Raw genomic sequence first — 21,118 nt, 5'->3', positions numbered from 1 at the left:
GAAGATTCAGCTCCGAGTGCAGCTATACTCGGCGCATATATGTCTTTTACAAACAAGCTAGTTTTAGTGTTATGGTTCATCATTGGGACGGATTTGACAGAGTTGTGAAGTCCAGTTCTGGCTGCCAACAATAATTGAGAAATAAGCCTAAAGAAGAAGCATCACATGCTTTTTGAGACAGGCACACACCATGCCTTTCCACCACGAAGTTTATGGAAGTAAAAAGTTTAGCACCTCTTGTTCTCTTTTTATAGGATAGCTGAGAACTTGGAAGCCCCGGAATTGGTAATATGAATTCAGATCTCCTATAAGGATTTCTTTGAACAATCACTGGACGTTTATCATTCTCTACTCTGAAGAATGAGAGGCGTGTATAAACGAAGGCGCATACTGATCTACTAGGTTACTGCAAAGCAGTGGGGAGTGAGCGGAGCTGCGGAGAGAGAGGGAAGGGTTGTTGAGGAGAGAGAGTTTTGGGTACAGTGGGGAGTGAGCAGAGCTGGAGAGAGAGAGAGGGAAGGGTTGTTGAGGAGAGGGAGAGTTTTGGGTGAGTTTGGCGAAGAGAGAGTGGAGAAACATGTGCCAAGTGACAATTAGTGAGACTGGAAGAAATTTGAAGCTTCTGGGGTTGTGGGAGAGGTTGGTCTTACTGTTTCGTTGGCGGGGTTCGACCCCCAAACCTCTAGCATTCCTTGCCGTGAACCTGAAACAAAATTTCTCCAGTGTTTTCTAAGAAAAAGGCCATATTGGCAAATATAATACAGGAATGAATAAAAAATTTTAAGTTGCACTACGGCCAGTAAAACTTCATCCAGCAAGGCAAACATAACTCCATCTTTTGCAGAAACCTACAACATTGTTAAAGGTGGTACTACCGTACTATTGGGTCAAATATACGCAGTCATTGCTTAGCTCCTACGCGCTAAAGCCAAATTGGACCAGATCCTATTAGAGAATTTTACTTCAACCACTGCGTTGTATTGAATAAATCATCTGCATTTGTTTTCATTTTTCCAATTTGAGCGCATTCCCCACAATAATCTCAGTCTGGTTATACAAGATCTAGAAGAGGCAGAGTGAAACTTTTCTTTTCTGTGTTAGTATTGGACATTTCTTGGAAAAGTTTTTGAGTACATCTTGGTAAAACCTAAAGGCACATGACTAGCATACAATACAGCTAGAAGAAAATTTGCTCAATCAAGCTTTAGTGATCTGACGGCGCAAACCACTATAAACTACTCGGCGGAAAAGCGGATGCACATCTTCTGTAAATACCTCAGCATCCAACTTCTCAATGTGGGTCCAAATCTGCAAGAAGTAACAAGGAGTGTGAAGTGATAGTTTAAGAAAAGTAATTGCTATTGTAAACAAAATTGAATGCAAGTGCTATGGCTCTAAACACATATCATACTGACATACTGTCAAAAATCAAATTGGAAAAGCAGAAGTCACCTCCGTAGCATATTGTCTTGAAAATGCTTTGACATAGCCAAGAGTCGATGAACACCATTGCTCTTTTTCTCCCATGTTGTAACCATTACTTGATCTTGCCCCATTTGTCCGAATGCTGAGAGAAAGAACAGAAATTATAGAAAGTACTGAAGAAAATATTAAAAATTGAATACAACTTAACAAGACTCAAACCTTCTTTTGGGCCTTCCACTGTCTCTATCTACTTCCATTTCTGATGGTTCCTCAGCATCAACAGCCATTCTGTCTATATGAGCGTAGCCTTGCAGTGTTCCATCAATGGATTCATGAGTAAGACGTTCGTTGAGCACAATTGAGAAGCTCTTGTACAAAGAGATGAACAATGCCTGCGGAGCACAATTTCTTATTCAGTTCATTGTCCAAGTCTTTTAGAATTGGAGAACCAATCTTTTGATTCCTATTTCCTACACACACAATCTTATTCAGTTCTTACCTTGACCTCCTCTCCCCAACCCCACACAAAAACATAATAATATAAAACAATAATACATATAATAAATAGAAGTAACGAAGTAAAACAATAATACATATAATAATAGAAGTAACGAAATAAAACATTGGAAATATGGCCTACTGAAATCAAATCAGTCACCGATACATAGAGCATATTATTCTTGCACCAATCTACTATTGCTAACAAAAATGCAGGTTAAGACACGATGAAGCTGCTAACTCCAACCATTTTCCCCTAGAAACTCATGATCACCCACCTTGTTTCCATCCAAGTCACACTGTGGGTCACACCAATCTAATCAAGGGGCAAAAGAGTTTCTCCCATGTCATGACAATTTGTCCTTTCTATATCGTTTCACTTGAGGGACATTTTGTATATGGTCACTCTTTTTTAGGGCAGTTTTGAGTTAAATCACTATTTTCGTTTAATTAAATTTAGTCACTCTCCGTCACCAAAAACTGTTAAGAGCTGTTGGTCAATGTATCTGACTTCAGTTCACACTTACTGATAACAAGTAGTAATAATATATACGTTCTCAGGAAAACAAATAGTAATAAACTATAGCAATAACAATAATACCTTAATAACAATAATCAAAATTAAAATTTCTTTTCTAACAATCTATCATAACCAGGAAAATTAAAGTACATACCTCATTTTCACTAATAGCTCGGGCAAGAAGAGCCTCCTTGGCTTCTAAAGAGTCCCGTACGGATACCTCCTCCTCCTTTGTTTTCTCAGCTTCCGATTTCAAGCGTTTGATCTTCACCGGATTATCTCCTATGACCGGCTCACCATCCACTAGTGCAAGCTGTGTTTCTGCCGCCTCTAACTCTTTTTGGGCCTTTAATGCAGACTCCTCAGCTGATGCTACACCTTTCATAATAGATGAAATTTCTTTCCGTAGATCTGATATGCGATTGTACGTCTTGTTGACTGCATTCCTGAGAATCTGTACATAGAGATATACCCCAAGAAAACTCTTAAAGACAATGGAAATAATGTAATAATGTCTGAATGCCATGGATTATTCTGGCACCCACATTTTACACTGTTTACAACCCAACCCCACGTGCAGAGACATAGTAATGACTTAATTCTTTGAGGATGATCTCATCATCATGAAGACCATCCTCAAATAAGATATACCCATTGTGAAATTTCTAACCATACCACATAAATTTGGTACCTAATCCATGGTAAAGTATAATCGTGTTGCAGGTAAAAGATCTATCAAAACCATTTGGTTTCTGGTGAGAATGGTGTTCATGATGCAGAGATCATCCTCACCAAAGTCACCAACATTTTCTAATTTTACCACAGGAATTCAAATTTGAAAAACATGGCCACTCTAGACAGACCATTTTATCATGAAGTGCATACCACATTTAATGTGGTTAGAAATATCAAAGCCAGCAGATAACTGGAGAGAAGATAATCCTCATCAAAGTAACTCAGATCATAAATCACCTCCACATTTGTCCCATGAAATGGTTTTCAAAAGGGCACATCTGAAGTGAGTGTCATAAACTCATAATTTTTTTTTTTTTTTTTATTGGCAAGCCTGTTTTAAATGAGATCAGTAACTCTTTGATGCTGGCGGGGTTCGATCCCCAGACCTCTGGTATCATCACCTAAAGGTTTTACCGACTTTGCTGGTCGGCACCTGCAGTAATAAGTGAGTTTTTACCTTCGTCTAATTGTTGAGGCACTAGTAAGTGGTAACTCACTCATAAACTCATAATAACCTGCACTGAACACCCGCACACACCACCCAGCCATAAACCTACAGGAAATAGTAACTGCGCACCTCCCATGGGCGATCAGATGAATGAAATTGCTGAACATTAGCTGGCGAGAAAACCCAGCGGACAATAGCTAAGTTTGAGATTAGACGGTAACCCATCATCCTGTCAATTGTTAGAGCCGTCATTTGAGCACTGTTGTTCCAGTATGCACTGACTTCTTCTATCAGCATCACCTGCTTATCTTGATCAGGACATAACTTGGCAATGACTTGGCCATATCTCTCCAAAACAGTAATTAAATGAGTAAAACTTTTGGACCCAATGTCAAGAAGGGTCTGAATGGTAACTTCAAGCGCAGTTTTTAAGCCATGAACAGGGATTACTTTTTCATCTATCCATGAAATAACCTCACGAGCCATTACCCTTCCCTTTACCATGCTTCCTAGATCAGTAGATAGTAGATGCTCTTCTGTTCTCTCTCGACCATCTTGTACACTAAACTTAAAGCTGTACCCAATCTTCGGTGGAAGAAGATCCTCCAACTCGGAGGCATTGTCAATGCTCTGCATGAACACATTATAAAAGAACAAATCATAATTACTTTGTTTGTCAAATAATAGAACTTTATTAGTACATAAATTATTAGGTGTTAGGCCCTGTTTGGTACAATAAAATGGTCCCAACAATAAAATCATGGGGATATGTATGCCAAATCCCTCCCATATCTTTGAAGTTAGTTGGTGGGTGCAACACTTGCCTCCTAACATAATAGTGCACACTTTTAAGAAAATACAAACCGGAGCGCCTCGAAACATTTATTATAGCATGTTATTTACCTATTGCTCCACTATCATTGCTCTATACCATAACTCAGTGATCTGTGGAATAATAAGTGTGCATGGTAAGAAATCCTCAGAAAGGTATTTAAATGGTCCATTTGACTAGTATTACACTGTTATTACTATAGTACTTGAATTGCCAGTCTCTTCCATTTCCTATTTTTCTGATGGCATACATGACCTTACAACAAGTCAATAAGACACCCTTTCATGAATCCCATGAATCAGATTATCATACACATCCAAATTTTAGAGTGCAAAGTAAATGCAGAGAACACAAAAACCGGTACACAAAGATGAGAACAAATAAGAAGCTTCATTATTCTTTCCATACCTAATAAATCCTAGTAAAAATTTAGATGGGACTGGCCACTTATTCTACATTCTTGTAAGGAATCGGCCAAAATATGCTTTCAGAAAGCAACAAAAACAGTATAACACCAATGAAAGTCATGCTTAAGAAGCAAATGCTTGTTATCATCTGAGACCTTAGACCCATGAAGCGCCCATTCAAGCTCTCAGCACTATCAGATTCATGTCATGCTAAACATAAGGCTTCCTTATAATATGGAAGTCACTAAACCACCATACAGTGCCATAGGCTAACCTAGTTTGTTTGCAAGCACTAAATGGGTGTTACTAAAACTAAAAATTTGGACGTATACTAAACAATTGTATTGTTTTACAATTAATATTAAAAATGTTAACTTGCATAATCACAATATAATGTCATCATACAGTTCCTATCTAATAACGTGTTTCTTTAATCTTAATATTTATTTTAATTATTTGTATATAGAACCTGATTAAATATTTGATTTAACGTATTTGCATCTAAGTTTTTTGAAGTAGCTGCCTGCGAGGTATGCAAAGTGTAACGACCCGCCCCATCCTACCACGTCGATATTGTCCCCACTTAGCCACTGCGAACTTCCGACAGTGTGGGGTTTTCGGACTCCGGACAGTAGCTTCCCAGGAGGTCACCCATCCTTAGACTACTCCTGCCCGAGCACGCTTAACTGTGGAGTTCTCACCAACCCCACAACCAAACGATCTAGAAAAGGCCTCGACGTTAGGAATTGGTGGATCAATTACTCATAGCCAAGATCTTTTGACAGCCGCTTAAGCGAAGTGGGATCACACCATGGCGCAACCATCACCCATACCCGGGCTAGGCGCCTTTCAATCATACCCCCTCCTCGGGCCTCGCCCAGGGGTATCACGCAAAGTGTTCTTGATCTCATGTGACAGCCCCACTTAGGTGCACAAATGAAAGCTCAAAGTGGGCACTTTTTTAACTAAGTAGTTCACCAAGCTATGGGGAAATATTTAACCAGGTGTGTCCAATGTTGCACAAAAACAGGTGATGGCATGGTGAAGTTAGAGGGAGAGTGGTCGTCAGTATATAAGCCATTTCACTGTAGCAAATCCCCTCAGTTGCATTATACACAAAGATGACAAACATTATTCACATCACGGCATTTAAATGCATATACACAAAAACAGGCCTATCTGTGGCATCTATATCCAATTTACATATGCTGATATGTTTCACAAGAAAATGCCATTAATTGGGAGAATTATTAAGTTAAAACATTCAGCCTTACTTGTTTGATTTTGTCCCAGTATGATAATCGCACTTCTCTCTCCAGTACCTCCTGAACAAAGACCCTCTGTGGAGCCCATCTTGGGAGGTCGAGCACACATGCCCATTCATTCCATGGCCAAAAAAATTGAAAATTTGACCTGCAAAAACCAGATGGTAGACATGAAAAATTATCGCAAAAAAAATGAAAATATTGAACTTGTTGAAACTATGTCAAATTCAATATATATGACAAACTCAGAACTCATCCTAGCGTCCACATAATATATGTGGGTCAAGCTCCATAACACCCAGAGGCAGAGGCAGAATTTTGGTGCATGTAGGTATTCGTAGAAACTTATTTTCCCCTTTCAGACAACAGTTTTCCGCAAGGTCCAAAAAATTGCCGAGTCCAATTTGAGTTTACTCGGCAATATCAAGCTCAAAGCAACAGTTCCACAACTTGTTATCACAGCTCGCCAAGTCAAAGAAGTAGACTCGAACAGATTAGGTTGAGCCATCTTGCCGCAAGTTTAAACCATGTATAATAATCTGATTGTATATTGTTTTATAAGCATTTGTTTGTACTTTCATTGTTGAAATTTTATTGCCAGTGACTTTTATCGAAAAATAAGTGAAAATGATGTATCATGCTTATAAATGAGATTGGTATATACTCTATACTCTGCAGGATACATCTTTATCAAGACCTAATAAAAGCTAAGGTTCACTGTGTTGTTTGCAACAACACTGGTAATAAAACAGTCACCATTGGCCAACATTGGATAACAGATGCCCTCTTCTGAAATAAGTCAGAAGTAAGAATATGTTATCAAACTAGTAACAGATGCTCATGAGGAAACTAGTAACATTCCTTTTGAGCACTTTGTGTGTAGATGGGAAGATATTTTGATTTGAGAACGGTGTTTTCTGTTTTTTGTGTACATTTGATGTTGTTCTTTCTTTTAGGTGGTTTTCAATGTAAGGATACCTCATCCTACTATTTCTATGTTTTTATATTTTTATATCAATGAAATATCTATTTACCGATAAAAAAAAAAAAAAAAAAGAATATGTTATCAAACGAAGAGAAATTTCAATCTTAACCAAAGGAAATATCAAGTCACTCGTTTTGTTGTGACTTGCTCTTTATCCTTAAACTCTAACTCTGATAAGATGGTTATTGTAATTTGCTCTTTGATCTGTGGTATAACCAAAGTGAAAAAATGTAATTGGGGACATGCCCCAGGTCCCAACAAAAGGCTGCGCCAGTGTTGACACCCCTAAATGACTTCCCTACCCAAAAGTAGAACAAAACAATGATTCAGTGGCTGATTTTTGTAGAGAGACAACTTACAAGTGATGCGAAAACCACAAGATGAGCCGTATGCGGCACTCCATATCCAGATCAGATATTCTGTCAAATAGAGCACGGACAGCTGCAGCTATGACTGCTGGAAAAGCGCCTGGAAGAGCCTGAAATTAAACTTTGAAGTTAAAAAGAAACATACCAGTAATTGTGAAAAAAGAATATGTATTCTTTTAAGATAGGTAAAGTGATTTTACTGAAAAGGTCTTCAATGGAATGGTACATTTATAAAGCAAATTGGGGCATCAGGAACATTCTTCATAAGCAAGTTTTGTGTCATGAATTAACGTGTAAAGAAAGTTGGAGAATATTTAGAGAAGTTTTTACTTTACCTTACAAAGGTCAATAATTACTAAAGTGTAATAGATAGGCTTGAATCGAGGCTGAGGTAGTAAAAGTAACTGCAAGAAGAGACAGAAAAAATATTTTCCAGATCATCACTAAATGTGACCAAGAAGCCTACATATTATAATAACAGAGCCTGAGAAACTTGTGAAGATCATTTCAGAAAAGACGTGTGAGATTCTCATTTCAAAATTAAAGAGTGGCCACTCGATCTTTAAAATGGTACCAGTCGGAGAGTCATTTTCAAAATTCAAAAGGTGGTCCTATTGGGCCAAGTGGGAGATTGTTGCATATTTCATGTGGCCCAATAGTATTGAATGTTTTCATAAAGCCGATTGGATAATATTGTTGCTAAGAGAATAAATGTTAAGGGCATCTATAAGGTGGTCTAGATTTGGCCCATTGTCCTATGAGATTATGGTTGGGTGGTAAAGCCCATGGATATAGTCCATAGAGAAGTGTGGAACCCCACCTAGGGAATCCATGATGGGTAAGAAACCCTAGGTCTATGTTATTATAAATATAGTGGTAAATCCACCTTTACCACATGTTCTTGAGCAGCCCCATTGTATGCATTGTTGGTAAAGAGAGGTGCAGATCCCCTAGCTTCGCTTATTGGATATTCTTTATTGTCATCTTGTTGGAGCAATAAAAGGTAAATACATATTTTACTATATTGTATTTGATCATTGCTTATGTCTTCTCGTTAGCATTTATAAATGGATCTAGACATCAAAGCATGACATATAAGCATATGATCAAATACAATATAGTCAAATATTTATGTGCCTTTGATTGCTCTAACAAGATGACAATAAAGAATATCCAATACGCTAAGCTAGGGGATCTGCCCCCATATTTAAGAAAACATGCAATACAATTGGGCCACATGATATCCAACAATCTCCCACTTGGCCCAAGAATACCACCTTTTGAATTTTGAAAACAACTCTCAGACATGATGTACCGTTTTAAAGATCGAGTGACCATTCTTTAATTTTGAAAAAACCCTTCTTGCTGTAGAGATTAAGGTAGTGCGAGAATCTCTCTCCTCATTATTAAAAAAGTGATCTATTTATTCCATTCCAAAAAGCCCATTGCACTGGGGAGCACTCTATTTTTCGTTTAACCTTAATGGATGAAGGCTGAATGTTTGGAGTATTACCCAATGCTTCCAACATGTTTTAAGCATCAAATCAACTAAGAAACTTAAAAAAAGGTAAAATAATCTGAGATGAAAATCGGTCCCCCGAATCACTGACAAATCAGCTAGAAACAAATTAATGGTGACGACTTAGTGCAGATATGTTTTTCATCTTGATTGAGATAATTTCTACGATTTGGCTGTGTATGAGCAATTGAACTAAACTTTTGACTGATCAAACACCAAATAAATATTTAAATCCCTATAAACAAAAGAATGTTTCATGCCCCCGACCAATAAGCGAAGTTCTTTGACTGCACTAAATCAAATTGATAAACTTGAGTATATCCAAATTAGTCATATGTAAACCCTACTAAAATATTTTGAATCCCAGAAGTTTGAACCATTGCTTAATACTTCTATCGCCGCAGTAATGACCATATAAAGTTCGTGGTCAGGAAAACATACCTGAGAAAAAATTGTCTCTGCCATAAGATACTCGTATCGAAAGGGGACAGGCAAACCAACCATGAATGAGGCACATTCTTTGCGACTATCTTTGCATGAAACAAGAAAATAAAAATAAGATCTCTTAAATCTCATCTTTCTGTCAGTAGAAAAGTGAGGATAGAAAATAGACCGACTCAGGTAGTTGTATACTAAAGTTACATATAATTGTATTGGACTTCGCAGAATTCAAGTGCATAAAACAGATAGATTCTCCCCATTGTGATTACTATTTGATTGCAGTGAAATTAAATAGAAAATAAAATAATTTATAAAACTTCATCAATTTATTGTGGAACAAACCCAAATGCTAGTAGATGTCTTGTTCCTTTACATCTACAAGGATTTTTTCAACCAACAAAACTCTAGAAGGTCATGGTCTAATGGGCTAGTATGAAATTCACTGAGAGCTTCCTCCACTTGTCAACAGCACCATTCCAAGCAGTATCAGCTTATGATAGAATGATGTACCACAAGCAGACCACTCGGCCAGGTACAGCACAGAACTAAGCCCTCGGATACCAAAGGCAATGCCAAACAAGATATTCATTAACATGGGAATATTTGCTATGTTTGCTTCTCTTTTTCATTTTCTTGCTCAGAAATATCTCAATATTGTTAAAAGCTTAGAGTCAGGTGTAAGAAAGAGACGCTAAAGAGGTATGTCCAAAGTAACATAATTGAATTGGCCACAACTTCAGACTTAAAGATTCCCAATACCCAAAGTAACATATTATCGTTGAGAGGCGTATTGCCGATTAGATTTAGAAGTCTTATAGCAAACTTGTTTATGACATCACAGGCTGATAATATCTAGAGACCGAGAACTTCAAACTCAAGTTGATTAAAATAGTCGGAGCTTACCCTGACCGGTGAAAGAAAGATTTTTTAAACTTTATCACGGAGAACCTAGGCCTACTAGTTTCTGTCCTAAGTCCGAACTGCCTTGCCTTCCTCTTACTTTGGTTCTGACTGTAAAATTTATGTTATATGATTATATGATGCTCAACCTACAAGGCTACAGGAAGTGCAACATAATGGAGACTATTATCAGCAAAAAGCCCGTTCTAACAAGGATCAACTAACTTGCTCAAAAGTTTCATCACTCAAAAGACAACAATTTCAACAAAGGATGCTTTTGCCTTACACTCCGCTTTTAACCATTGTAAGTAGTAGAATATTTCATTTTGTCTGGATAACCCAACATTAAGTGTAAAAAACATGTCTTAATATATTTATCACTCAATTTTCTTTTGTGTAATCATTAATTATTGCACAATTATAAGTGAATGATCCCTTCCCAGTACAAAAGCATCAAATATAACGAAAAAATAATACTAACTGTAAAACATAAGGCCAGTAATATTTACGAACCATCCATTGAAAAAGAGAAGCACATCCAGCAAATACTCTTCTACAATGAAGCGATCTATGGGTTGTATATCCTGCCATCCACAAAGGCATATACGAGGAAATTAGGATATAACCAATTGCACCCAACATAACCAAATATTTAAATAACAGCCATCACCAACATAAATGACTAAAAACTGACCAGGAAAATAGTTATAATAAATGACTAAAATGTTAATCAACTGAGCTACCTCAAGTTTGTTAGCAGGAAATATATTAAGCCTACGAAGCCTTTGAGGATACTTCAATTCAGCTTCATGCTTTTGTTTGCCGCAAGCGTTCCCAGAAAGGGTTGAAGGGGGTTCAGGTTGCTCAGGGCAGCTGATGGGACCCAAGTCATATGACTGTCCAGAAACAAGTTGGGCTTCAAATGAAAGGTGAGGTCTTGGAACTACAAAGAAATGAGTTAAAAGTAGAATAAAATCATATAACAACAGGAAGCATAGAGATGACCATGAACAGAACTAATATTCTAACTTCATTTGATTTGGGGGGGTGGGGGTTAAGCACATTTCCATTGTAATTAACGAAGAAATAGTTACGGAATAAGAAACTTCATATAGTGGTAGCACATCCACACCCAAAACAACCAACATAAAGCTATTACTTTGAGATTGGCTCAAAATGAATTAAAAGGGTGAAAGAGATATCATGCTTGGTGTATGTTATAATCTCAACCCTAAAATAACCAATCTCCTTTATGTTTCCATGTAATATATTCTAGGCATGGGCTGGCAGTTACTCTACAAAACCATTTTTGGTTCGTTAATCACCGTTTGCTACTCAGGATGTTAGGAGTCAGAATAGTTTGTTCGGGGCCACATGAGCAGACATTATATGAAACCATTTTCAATTAATTTATTATTGTAAGCAGATATTATCACGAAATATTTTGGTCAATAAAACGAGAATTTATCAAGACATAGTGTGATGGAGAGATTCCGACTACAAACCAGCATACAAATGTATCACATTATAACTATGGCTTCCCAATTGTAACAATATTTTCGAAACTCATCCTCAACAGTAGGATGATGAGAGACCCATGCCCAAATTAAATACTTCCCATTACAGATAATGTGGTCAAGATCGCAAAAATGTCCTCGAAGATACTTTGGTTTTTCTCAAATCGCCAGTTGCTACTCAGACGCCACAAGATGGGTCATTAAACTAAAATATTTTTGCAATAGTCAAATTCTATATTAGCAGGGAGGACTGTTGGGAGTAAATAATAAGAATTGTATTCTACAGTTGGGATCGCTACAGGAGGAAATAATAATAATTGGCTTAGACTAGTCGTATTCTACAACACTATAATCGTATATAACACAACATACCACTATCTGCCTTCCATCCTTTGCCGGACAAAACTTTAATACGGTCCCATAAATCTTCTAAGAAATCCTGGTAAGAAAAATTGTTCATGAACTAAAACATAAGGAAGCCGTGAAGCAAGTAGATTCAACACATTATATCTAACAAGGACACTTTGTTATATAAGAATCCTTCATGCGGTATCGATTGCCTCAACCACTTGAGGAGACAGCGTGTACATATAAGGCACTTCATATCTGTGTCATTGTGACGTAGGTCAATACAGTGGAAATGGTTAGACATTATCCACAAATTGTAGATTCAGACACTCGTGAATTTCCACTCTAAATCATCAAAAATAATGAGCATCATTAGTCTGGACATTCAAAGCTAATAAAGCAAGTCATCTAAAGAGACAACAGCTAACTCATTTGAACTCGAAGCAATTACCGATCAAAAAGAAAGAAAAAACTTACAATTCAATTTTGTATAATTATATACAAAAGCAATTAGTATTCCAATTCTTATTTAGCGTTCTATCACACATCTTTAGCGTTCTATCACTATTTGTAGTTTTTCTTCTAGTATCGATCTTGTATTTGTTTTTTCCCTTCTGTTGTATCTGAGTGGGATATCTCATCCTATGAAGTTTGTTAACATTATGATTATATATAAATACACATCTCATTTTACCGATCAAAAAAATAAAAAATCTTATTTAGTGCCACATTTTTAAAAGACAGCAATGAAATGTGTGTCTCAGTCAACACATGATAAAGTAGAAAATAAAATATTTGAATCCACAATAGCATAAACTGATAAACATACATCAACAAACAACACGATACAATCTCAAAACATCATATAAAACGTATGAGCATTATTTGTCTGGAATCAGGATGCATAAAACTAATAGAGTTGGTCATTTTCTCATCCATTAAAGCCAATTATGTACCGGCTTTCCAGATAGTTGCTACTTTCCTTGAGACTTGATAGCTGTGTTGCATGGGTACAGGACGAGTGTCTGGTTTGGACACGGGTACGACGATTTGGACACGGCGAGATTTAAGAATTAGGGTACTGTTTTGCTTGTGTCCGGGTGTCCGTGTCCGTATCCATGTCCGCACGACACGGGTACGCGATACAGAGGAAATTAGGGCGTGCCCATACAACAGAGCTTGATAGATGGATCACATTGTTACATCAGACTATCAGAGTCGCCGTTGGCCTCTAGTTGCTTATGCTCTAGAGTGATCAGTTTTGAGCACCAGGAACAATGCGACATCCAGGAAGAAACCAGCTATGGTGGAAAACATGAAACTCAGCACCATACCGTTATTTTACCTCTGGATTTCTCAAGACAATGAATATAGAGGTCACACTTTCACAACAGTTACGGTGTACTAAGGGTTAAGTATGTGAAGTGTAACTTAAGTTTTTTCCCATCCTCTACTGTGTATTCTTGTCTCTCACCCTCCTCTTTTTAAGCAATGAATATTGTGTCGACCATCATCAAAAACAACAAATTGAACGAAAAACGAAGTAATGCATACAAGAATATAATATAGATGAAATTCAACAAAACAGCGACAAAATCACTCTCAAAAGTGGCATGAGAAAGAATATTACAACAATGAATAAACATCCCCTATTACATCAGACTACTACAGTGAAAGATATACCTTTTCATCAACAGATTTCTTGCTCTCATCGGCAAACTCGAAAACAGAGAAACCAGTATCATAAACATGTTTTCTAATGCTCAAATAAGCCTCAATACCAACCATAACTCTCTCAATCTCCTCAGGAACTTGCTGCAGGAACATAAATCTTTGTTATCAAAAGAAGAAGCTCAACCAATTTAAAACATAATCATGAACATGTAAACTATTTGAGTAGTGACACCATAAGGGGTTCATTTTGAACTTACGGAAACGAAACTATAATGCAGAAGAGTTGTATTTGAATTTGTTTTGTGAATCCCAAAACAGATCCTTTCAACCTCCTACAGTTCCCCTACTATTATCCTTCCCATCATGAATGGTAACCATTCTATAAATCATATGATCTTCTCCCCCTTCTCAATATGCTTGACCAATAAAAACCATTTTTCTAATACCTAAGGATTGAAATGGGTCACATCAATTCAGATTTGGCTAGAGCCCTATTTGATCCCAATTCATTGGCGACCAATTACAATCCTATATAATAAAATAAAAGCACTCAAGCCATTTTAACTCGAGCTCGGACTAGGTGCAGATATGAATTGAACCATAAGTGAGATGATTTGTTCTGTACCAAGGCATCAAGTTTTCACCTGCAGGAAGGCTCCATTATAAAATGAAAAGGGTTTCTACATATACGGAAATTAAAATTTTAAATTAGATGGTTAATTTTGATTCAGTTGAATTTAGGCAGGGATCTATATATATATATATATATATATATATATATATATATATATATATCAAAGTCGTACGATTCTCGACTTGAATCGTACGACTCGAGTCGAGTCGTAATTCAAAAGATCAGAATCGTACCAACAAATCGTTAGTGATAGGAATCGGTCAAAAATCGGGATTCGAATCGCAAAATCGTAGGAATCGGAAATAATAACGATTCCTTCGATTCCAAAAAACAGGAACAGGTACAGATCAAGAGAAAAAAAAAAAGAAAAAAAAAAAAGAGAAGAGAAAATAGAAAGAACTTACTAGGTACGTTTTTCTTCACCTTCTTCTTCTAATTCTTCTTCTTCTTCTATTCTCATTTCCTTTTTTTTTTTTTTGGAGGTGTCTCCTCAATTTTTTTTTTTCTTGAGAACGAAGGGTTATTAGAGTTATGGACCTGGGGTTAGGTTGTTCAGGTCCATGATTAGAGTTATGGACGTGCGTTATTAGAGTTTTGGAGTTATGGACCTGGGTTAGGTCCAATCCAACTTAATAAGACTTGGGTCAGGTCCATATAACTTAAGCCCATATTCTATTTCGAAAATTAGACAAATTTCATCCATTTTCAACGAAATTTCAGTAATTTTTCATAAATTTTGACCATAGAATAGAGATTTGGGGATTTTTCTTAGGATTTCTACTTTCTTATACTCCAAACTCCAAGTGATTAGTAGTTTTCTTATGGTATATTCATATATGTAAAAAATTTACAACCCCTATATATATTATGCTTGAATCTTACGATTTACGACTCGATACGATTTACGATTCGGTAAAAATGGAAAACGATTCCCGTTTCGATTCAGGAGTTGACAACATTGTATATATATATATATATATATATATATTTTTTTTTTTTTTTTTAGTGAAAATTTTATTGATAATGATAACGAGTTTTACAAATAATTAGGACAAGCGTGCAACAAGCTGCGCCGCAAGTCATTTAAATTATTCAAGTTTTACAAATAATTATTCGAGTTTTTTTTTTTTTTTTTTTGTAAACCTGTTTTAAATGAGATTAGTAACTCTTTGATGCTGGCGGGGTTCGATCCCCAGACCTCTAGTATCATCACCCAAAGGTTTTACTGACTTTGCTGGTCGGCACCTATATCAGTGTATCTGACCTACGCGAACAAAGTTTCTATACCAAGATACACAATTGCACTCACAGGACTGCTCCACAACCAAAATTAGATGAAAGTGGTCCTACCTAGAAACAAAAGTAAAATTGAAATAAAGATGCCTACTGTTGATTCAGTTGGACCTACGCATGGTCACATGGATCATTCTATATCACTATATCTGACCCAGATTTGAGAAGAAAAATGTTCTTAAAAAACATAATAGATCTGTTTTATCATTTGGACATACAATATTTCTTATAGTTCGTTCCCATTTTTTCCATGGATTTAAAACCATCAAAATGCTTTCACTTCATAACAGACTTTTGGTCGAAACAAATGCATTTTATGCTATCAAATGAAAACCCATGCGGGTGGTGGGGGAATGAAGGACTGAGAAGACCAATAGCAATAGCATAAGAGAAGAAAATTAACATCTACAAACTTTTCTTTGACCAATTAAAGATAACAAGATATATACAATCCAGAAAAAAAATGACATGTCTTGCACATAAGAATCAGGTAACAAATTGGCATGTGTAAATTTGTATACACAGCCAAGCCAATTCGAACAGCACCTGTCCTACTCACTACCAGGCTGAAATACTGATCTTCCGAAACTTTGGAATGTTCCGCCTTTCCTAACAAAGAGGTTAACGTTTCTCGAATTTCATTCTAGCTATCCTCTAGAACAGCGTTAAAATCTGTTTCTTATTCTTAGATGAATAGTTTGACTCAATATAAATTAGGCAACAAGGTAAAAGTAAAGGTTTTAAGCTTTGAAAAAGAAAAAAAAAACAGTACCTCGATCAACTCTGCACCTCCCCAAGGAAGACAGGATAGAACACAAGTAACATAAAAATCAGCACGTGCTTGCCAAGAAGGATTTCCAGTTTCCTCATCTACAGTTGTGGCAGCTGATGACAAAAATGTTTCAAATAAGACCACTAGAGAAGCTGGTTGAAGGACTTTGCTACACATCTACAGATAATGCAATGTAAGCTGGTTAGAACCATAATATCTCAGAGAGCTAGTTATACAAAACACACACACACACACACACACACACACACACACACACACAATTCATACCAGAGCTGTTGAAAACCGCATCAAAATACGAATCTTGTCACAATCCTCTGAATCCAAAGCATCCTGCAAATTTAAAAGAAACACATAACTATCGAATAGCAAATAAAGACACAAAATAACTAATAATAACAACTAGCTCACCTGCAAATTGATTTGCGTAGCCTCCACTATTTGTTTAGCAAAATTCTCGTTTTCCAAACTCAACAAACCAACCTACAAACAATCAAATAATAATAATTATCAAACTACACATATAATATATGCCACGATAAAATAAAATAAAAAAATGAGACCCTACCATAGTTGCAAAGAAAGGAATCTTGTGAGGCAATTGTTCCGCGCATTGAAGTATAAACTGTAAACAATAAAAATACAAATATAAATTTCACAATTCTAATTAAACTTAAACACCAATAAATTATTACTTACAGATAAGATATCGTCGCGAGACTGATCAAGTTCACGTAAGAGTACACCGTAGCAAATTTCCTACAGTGGTAAAAAAAAAAAAACGTTAATAAAATTACGAGTTTAAAAAAAAAAAAAAAAATAAGGAAAGTGGGAATACTAACAATGTGTTCTTTAAAGTCATTATTTCCACCGTATTCGGTACATTTGTCACCGATACGGAGAAGAAGAGCTCTCCAACTACTCATATTAAATTATTATTATCTATATGAGTACACACAATAATGAGATTGAGATAGTGAGTATTAGGGTTCAGGGTTTTGAAATGAAGAGAGAGATTAGAATTTGGGTTTTAAAGGTTTATTTATTCTACATTTTGGATGGATCGTATCTTATCTAGCCCATGGGCCCAACCCATGTAAAATTCACGATAATTTCAATTTCTCAGACCCATTTGTTTCCTCAACCAATTAAACTGGAAATATTGTATCTCTAACATGATATATGTATTATGTGCAGAGTCCAGGTCGCAAATTTTCCACTGCCACTTTCTCCGATGAGAGGAAAAGTCTAGAAAGAACATAGATATTAACAAAAAAGAAACGCAACTCACCTTCAAAAAAAAATAAAAAAAAAGGTTCAGTGTCTCAGTCAATGAAAAGATTGTTATTAACTGAAAGCATAGTTATTTCAAAGTGTCAAAAACACTTTACTTGTGTAGCCTTATCATAGCTGCTTCCTTCTTTAGTGACACCTAAAACTGCAACTCGTTGTCGACATAGAGGCTTTCTTAGTTAAAAACTAAATCTCCATACTACTATGAAGCCAAGCTATGAAATAGGGCGCCAGTGATTGTTCAGTGGACCAGAAAAACAGTGATTGTTCAGTGGACCAGAAAAAATTGGTATAGCAGTTGAAAGTTCAAGATTTGAAGAGCGCTTTAAAGTGGAGCACATGTGCGTTGCAATCCAAGGAGTTCAAGTTGGTTTGTAAATTATACTGGATTCGAGGACATTACCTTGCCGGATTCAACAGTGAAACAAATTAAGTTCATGAAAATTTTGAACATCTGGCCTTGTTGGATACGTGAAGCTGGCATGCTGAAATTCAATCTCGCCCTTCAAATTTTCCAATGTATTCCCAGTCCCCAGTAATCCCAGAGTTGTCGCTGGGATCTATATTTGACTTCCTGTCAAGAATTGCAAAAACGGACATCACATCCCCGCCAGTATAGCCGTTCTTAATTATCATCAGGGAACCAAACCATGCTGCTAAACCATTGGTACAAAATATAATAAACATAACCATGCCAAGACCTATTCCTACAGCCAAGCCCTCTTGTACGCTTGACTTATAAGAAGTATCAAGAGACCTATTGTAGCGATTTATAGCTTGTCTTTCCCCTGTAAATGATGCAACCTGTGTGTTGACTATGTTACAAAATATTGATCATAACTTATTGAATAAAAATCTGAAGCAGTTATGTTAAGCCCATACCTATTCAAGGACGCCATGCAGTAGCAAATCTGTTTTCATCTAAGAAATTAAAGAAATAAAATACATCTTTGGTAGGGAAGAAGAGTGAAAAACATGCACGAGAATAAATTGCAAGGAGAAAATTACAGGAATCCAACTATAAAAGGAAGAGGATTACAAGATTTCATTATTCCAAAAAGACATGAATATAATGAGGTCAGAACATGTAGTAATTTCGTTACACAGAGATCAAATAGAAACTAAAAGAGTAGGTTTCAATGGTTTCATTACTTCAGTCATAGAGATCTAGGAGGTTTCTCCAATAATGCAGAAAGATAAACTTCATCCTTTGCTTTAGGAGAAATTACCCACTTGTGCTTTTTGTATCTGAACTGCAGAAACATGTACATGTAGTCATCCAGATCCTTCCTATTGCAAAAAAATCTGTCAATCCAGAGCAACCCTCCTGGTCTCAAAATCCGATCCCAATCAAACAAGATGAAGTCCATTAGTTGCATGTCGATCCAGCTATCCAAAAACCCAGTAGTATGAATCAAGTCCATTGTGTTATCGAAGAATGGAAGTCGTTGATTCAAAGTAACATATAGAGGAACAAGACCTCTAAGTGCAATCATCTCATTAAACGGGGCACCAAGGTTCAGAGCAGTTGTTATAATAGTCACATTTTTTTCTCTCATCCTTGCAGCAAAAGTACCAGTACCTACACCAAAATCCAGTCCTATCCTTATCTCACCTGGTTTGATTGTAAAAACATCACCAATAAGAAAATCTGCAGGAACTGAAGTGTAACTGACCCACTTAACGCTTTCCTTGTCCATTTCAAAACATCCAGTACATTTGGAATACCCTCGCTTAGGGTTCTTGCTAGATAGACATTCAAAGTTCCTGCACACGTAATTGCTCCATCGAACATTCCTATGATCTGGTATCTTCCATAATGACTCGTTAATCGAATAAGGCTTCTGATAAAGTTTGGACGCCCTAGTCAAGCACCGTCTCCGTGGCAAAGGATCACATCCGTTAATCATAAGCTTCTGCGCTAAATTCCAGTCATCTTTACAGTAAGAACCTATGTCATAATTCATATACTCATCCAATTCCTTCTTCATTAACACACAAGCATGCCCAATCGTGTTATAAATTTTCTCTGTTCCATATATATTCAGCTTCCCCAGTCTATTCTTCTTAGGAGTTATATACTTGCGAATCTCCTCAATCGAAAATGAATTAATCAACGGGTCTTCCATCATCGTCGCATTCTCAACCCCTTCAAATTTAGGAATCCGAATTTGTCTAAGAGAAATATGAGCACTATAAAGAGGCCTAATCACCTCCTCTTCTAAAAACTTCTTAGAAATACTCGCGTTTTTCTCCTTCTCCATCTTTTGTACCGTCAATTCAAGCTTCTTCTGCAAATTCGCCATCTTCAAAAGTACTTCTTCAAACCGATTACTCAGAGCTTTAAAATCAAACTTTTCTCCATAAACATCCTTAACGCCATAAAAATGACGACAAATATCATCATCACGCATGAAAAAACCCGCCGAGTAAAATCTAAAGAGACTAGTTAAACTTACTATTATAACTAACCCTCCTAAAAAAATCTGAAGCAGACCCATTATTCTAGAAACTCTACAACAGAATCTCCCCATACTTGATTATCAAGTAAACATAAAATTTACCAAGATGGAGAACTCGAATGAAACTGATCTGGCGAAGAAAGAAAAACTTTTTGAGGTTTGCTTGAAATATAATAGTCTCAAGTGCGAGCTGTGGATGCTTGAATAAGAAGCTTTTGAAACGTCGAAGCTTTATAAGATCGGTTGTTTGATTGGTTAGTTGAATATTAAGTGAAGGGATAAATGCTCGGTTCGAGTACAAGCTCGAAATCGTAAGGAGTAATGAAGGTTTTTTTAATGATACAAATGTGGAAAGAGTTGACTGAGAGTGTGGGTTAGGTTTTCCATCAGCGCCAAATGTGGACGTTTTCGAATTGTTTAAACTTTTAACTTTAAACATTAACCAAACTGGGTGTGGGGATTTTACTGCATTTGTTTCTCGAGTGTTCAAGTTTACTGCCGCGTAAAATCAAATAGTTGAGACTTCAGACTTCGGAAAAATAAAGAGGAAGGCCAGATATGGCGGTCTCACATCACGGGACCCAATGTTTTCAAAACCGAACCGGTGGCCGAACCATGGTTCCACTCGGTCAGACCGATTGATTCTTAGCAAATCTTTTAATAATTACAATAATAAAATGAATAAATACATGTTTTAATTCAATATTAATTGGTATTATATATCAAAATGAACTTTTTATATAAGAAACACATAGTAGCATGTT

The 21,118-nt window shown here is 36.5% G+C and overlaps 2 protein-coding genes across 3 annotated transcripts; both read right to left on the bottom strand.

Moving 5' to 3' along the window:
* Nucleotides 1-956: 956 nt before the first annotated feature.
* Nucleotides 957-17,615, bottom strand: ABH1 (ARM repeat superfamily protein). Of its 2 annotated transcripts, XM_086589576.1 has the most exons (19): nucleotides 17,442-17,615; nucleotides 17,299-17,358; nucleotides 17,168-17,224; nucleotides 17,011-17,082; nucleotides 16,870-16,932; nucleotides 16,582-16,758; nucleotides 13,892-14,023; nucleotides 12,233-12,299; nucleotides 11,087-11,286; nucleotides 10,857-10,927; nucleotides 9,444-9,528; nucleotides 7,819-7,887; nucleotides 7,475-7,593; nucleotides 6,140-6,278; nucleotides 3,756-4,256; nucleotides 2,598-2,897; nucleotides 1,645-1,817; nucleotides 1,453-1,567; nucleotides 957-1,308 (listed from the first exon to the last, which is right to left on the bottom strand). In XM_086589576.1, the coding sequence occupies exons 1-19, from the start codon at nucleotides 17,523-17,525 to the stop codon at nucleotides 1,198-1,200; spliced, it is 2,595 nt and encodes an 864-aa protein (XP_086445702.1). In that variant the 5' UTR covers nucleotides 17,526-17,615; the 3' UTR covers nucleotides 957-1,197. The 2 variants fall into 2 exon arrangements, with proteins under 2 accessions (XP_086445702.1, XP_086445703.1); XM_086589577.1 differs by lacking the exon at nucleotides 7,819-7,887.
* Nucleotides 17,616-18,896: 1,281 nt separating this feature from the next.
* Nucleotides 18,897-20,702, bottom strand: LOC147517262 (S-adenosyl-L-methionine-dependent methyltransferase). Its single transcript, XM_086594663.1, has one exon. It carries the CDS (start codon nucleotides 20,424-20,426, stop codon nucleotides 19,050-19,052), a length of 1,377 nt encoding a protein of 458 aa, XP_086450789.1. The 5' UTR covers nucleotides 20,427-20,702; the 3' UTR covers nucleotides 18,897-19,049.
* Between the last annotated feature and the right edge of the window lie 416 nt (nucleotides 20,703-21,118).

Source organism: Coptis chinensis, chromosome 2 (assembly GCF_015680905.1).
Source record: "Coptis chinensis isolate HL-2020 chromosome 2, ASM1568090v1, whole genome shotgun sequence".
Classification (NCBI taxonomy): domain Eukaryota; kingdom Viridiplantae; phylum Streptophyta; class Magnoliopsida; order Ranunculales; family Ranunculaceae; genus Coptis; species Coptis chinensis.
Note: the sequence above shows the minus strand (reverse complement) of the source record. Positions and strands in the feature narration are given on the sequence as shown.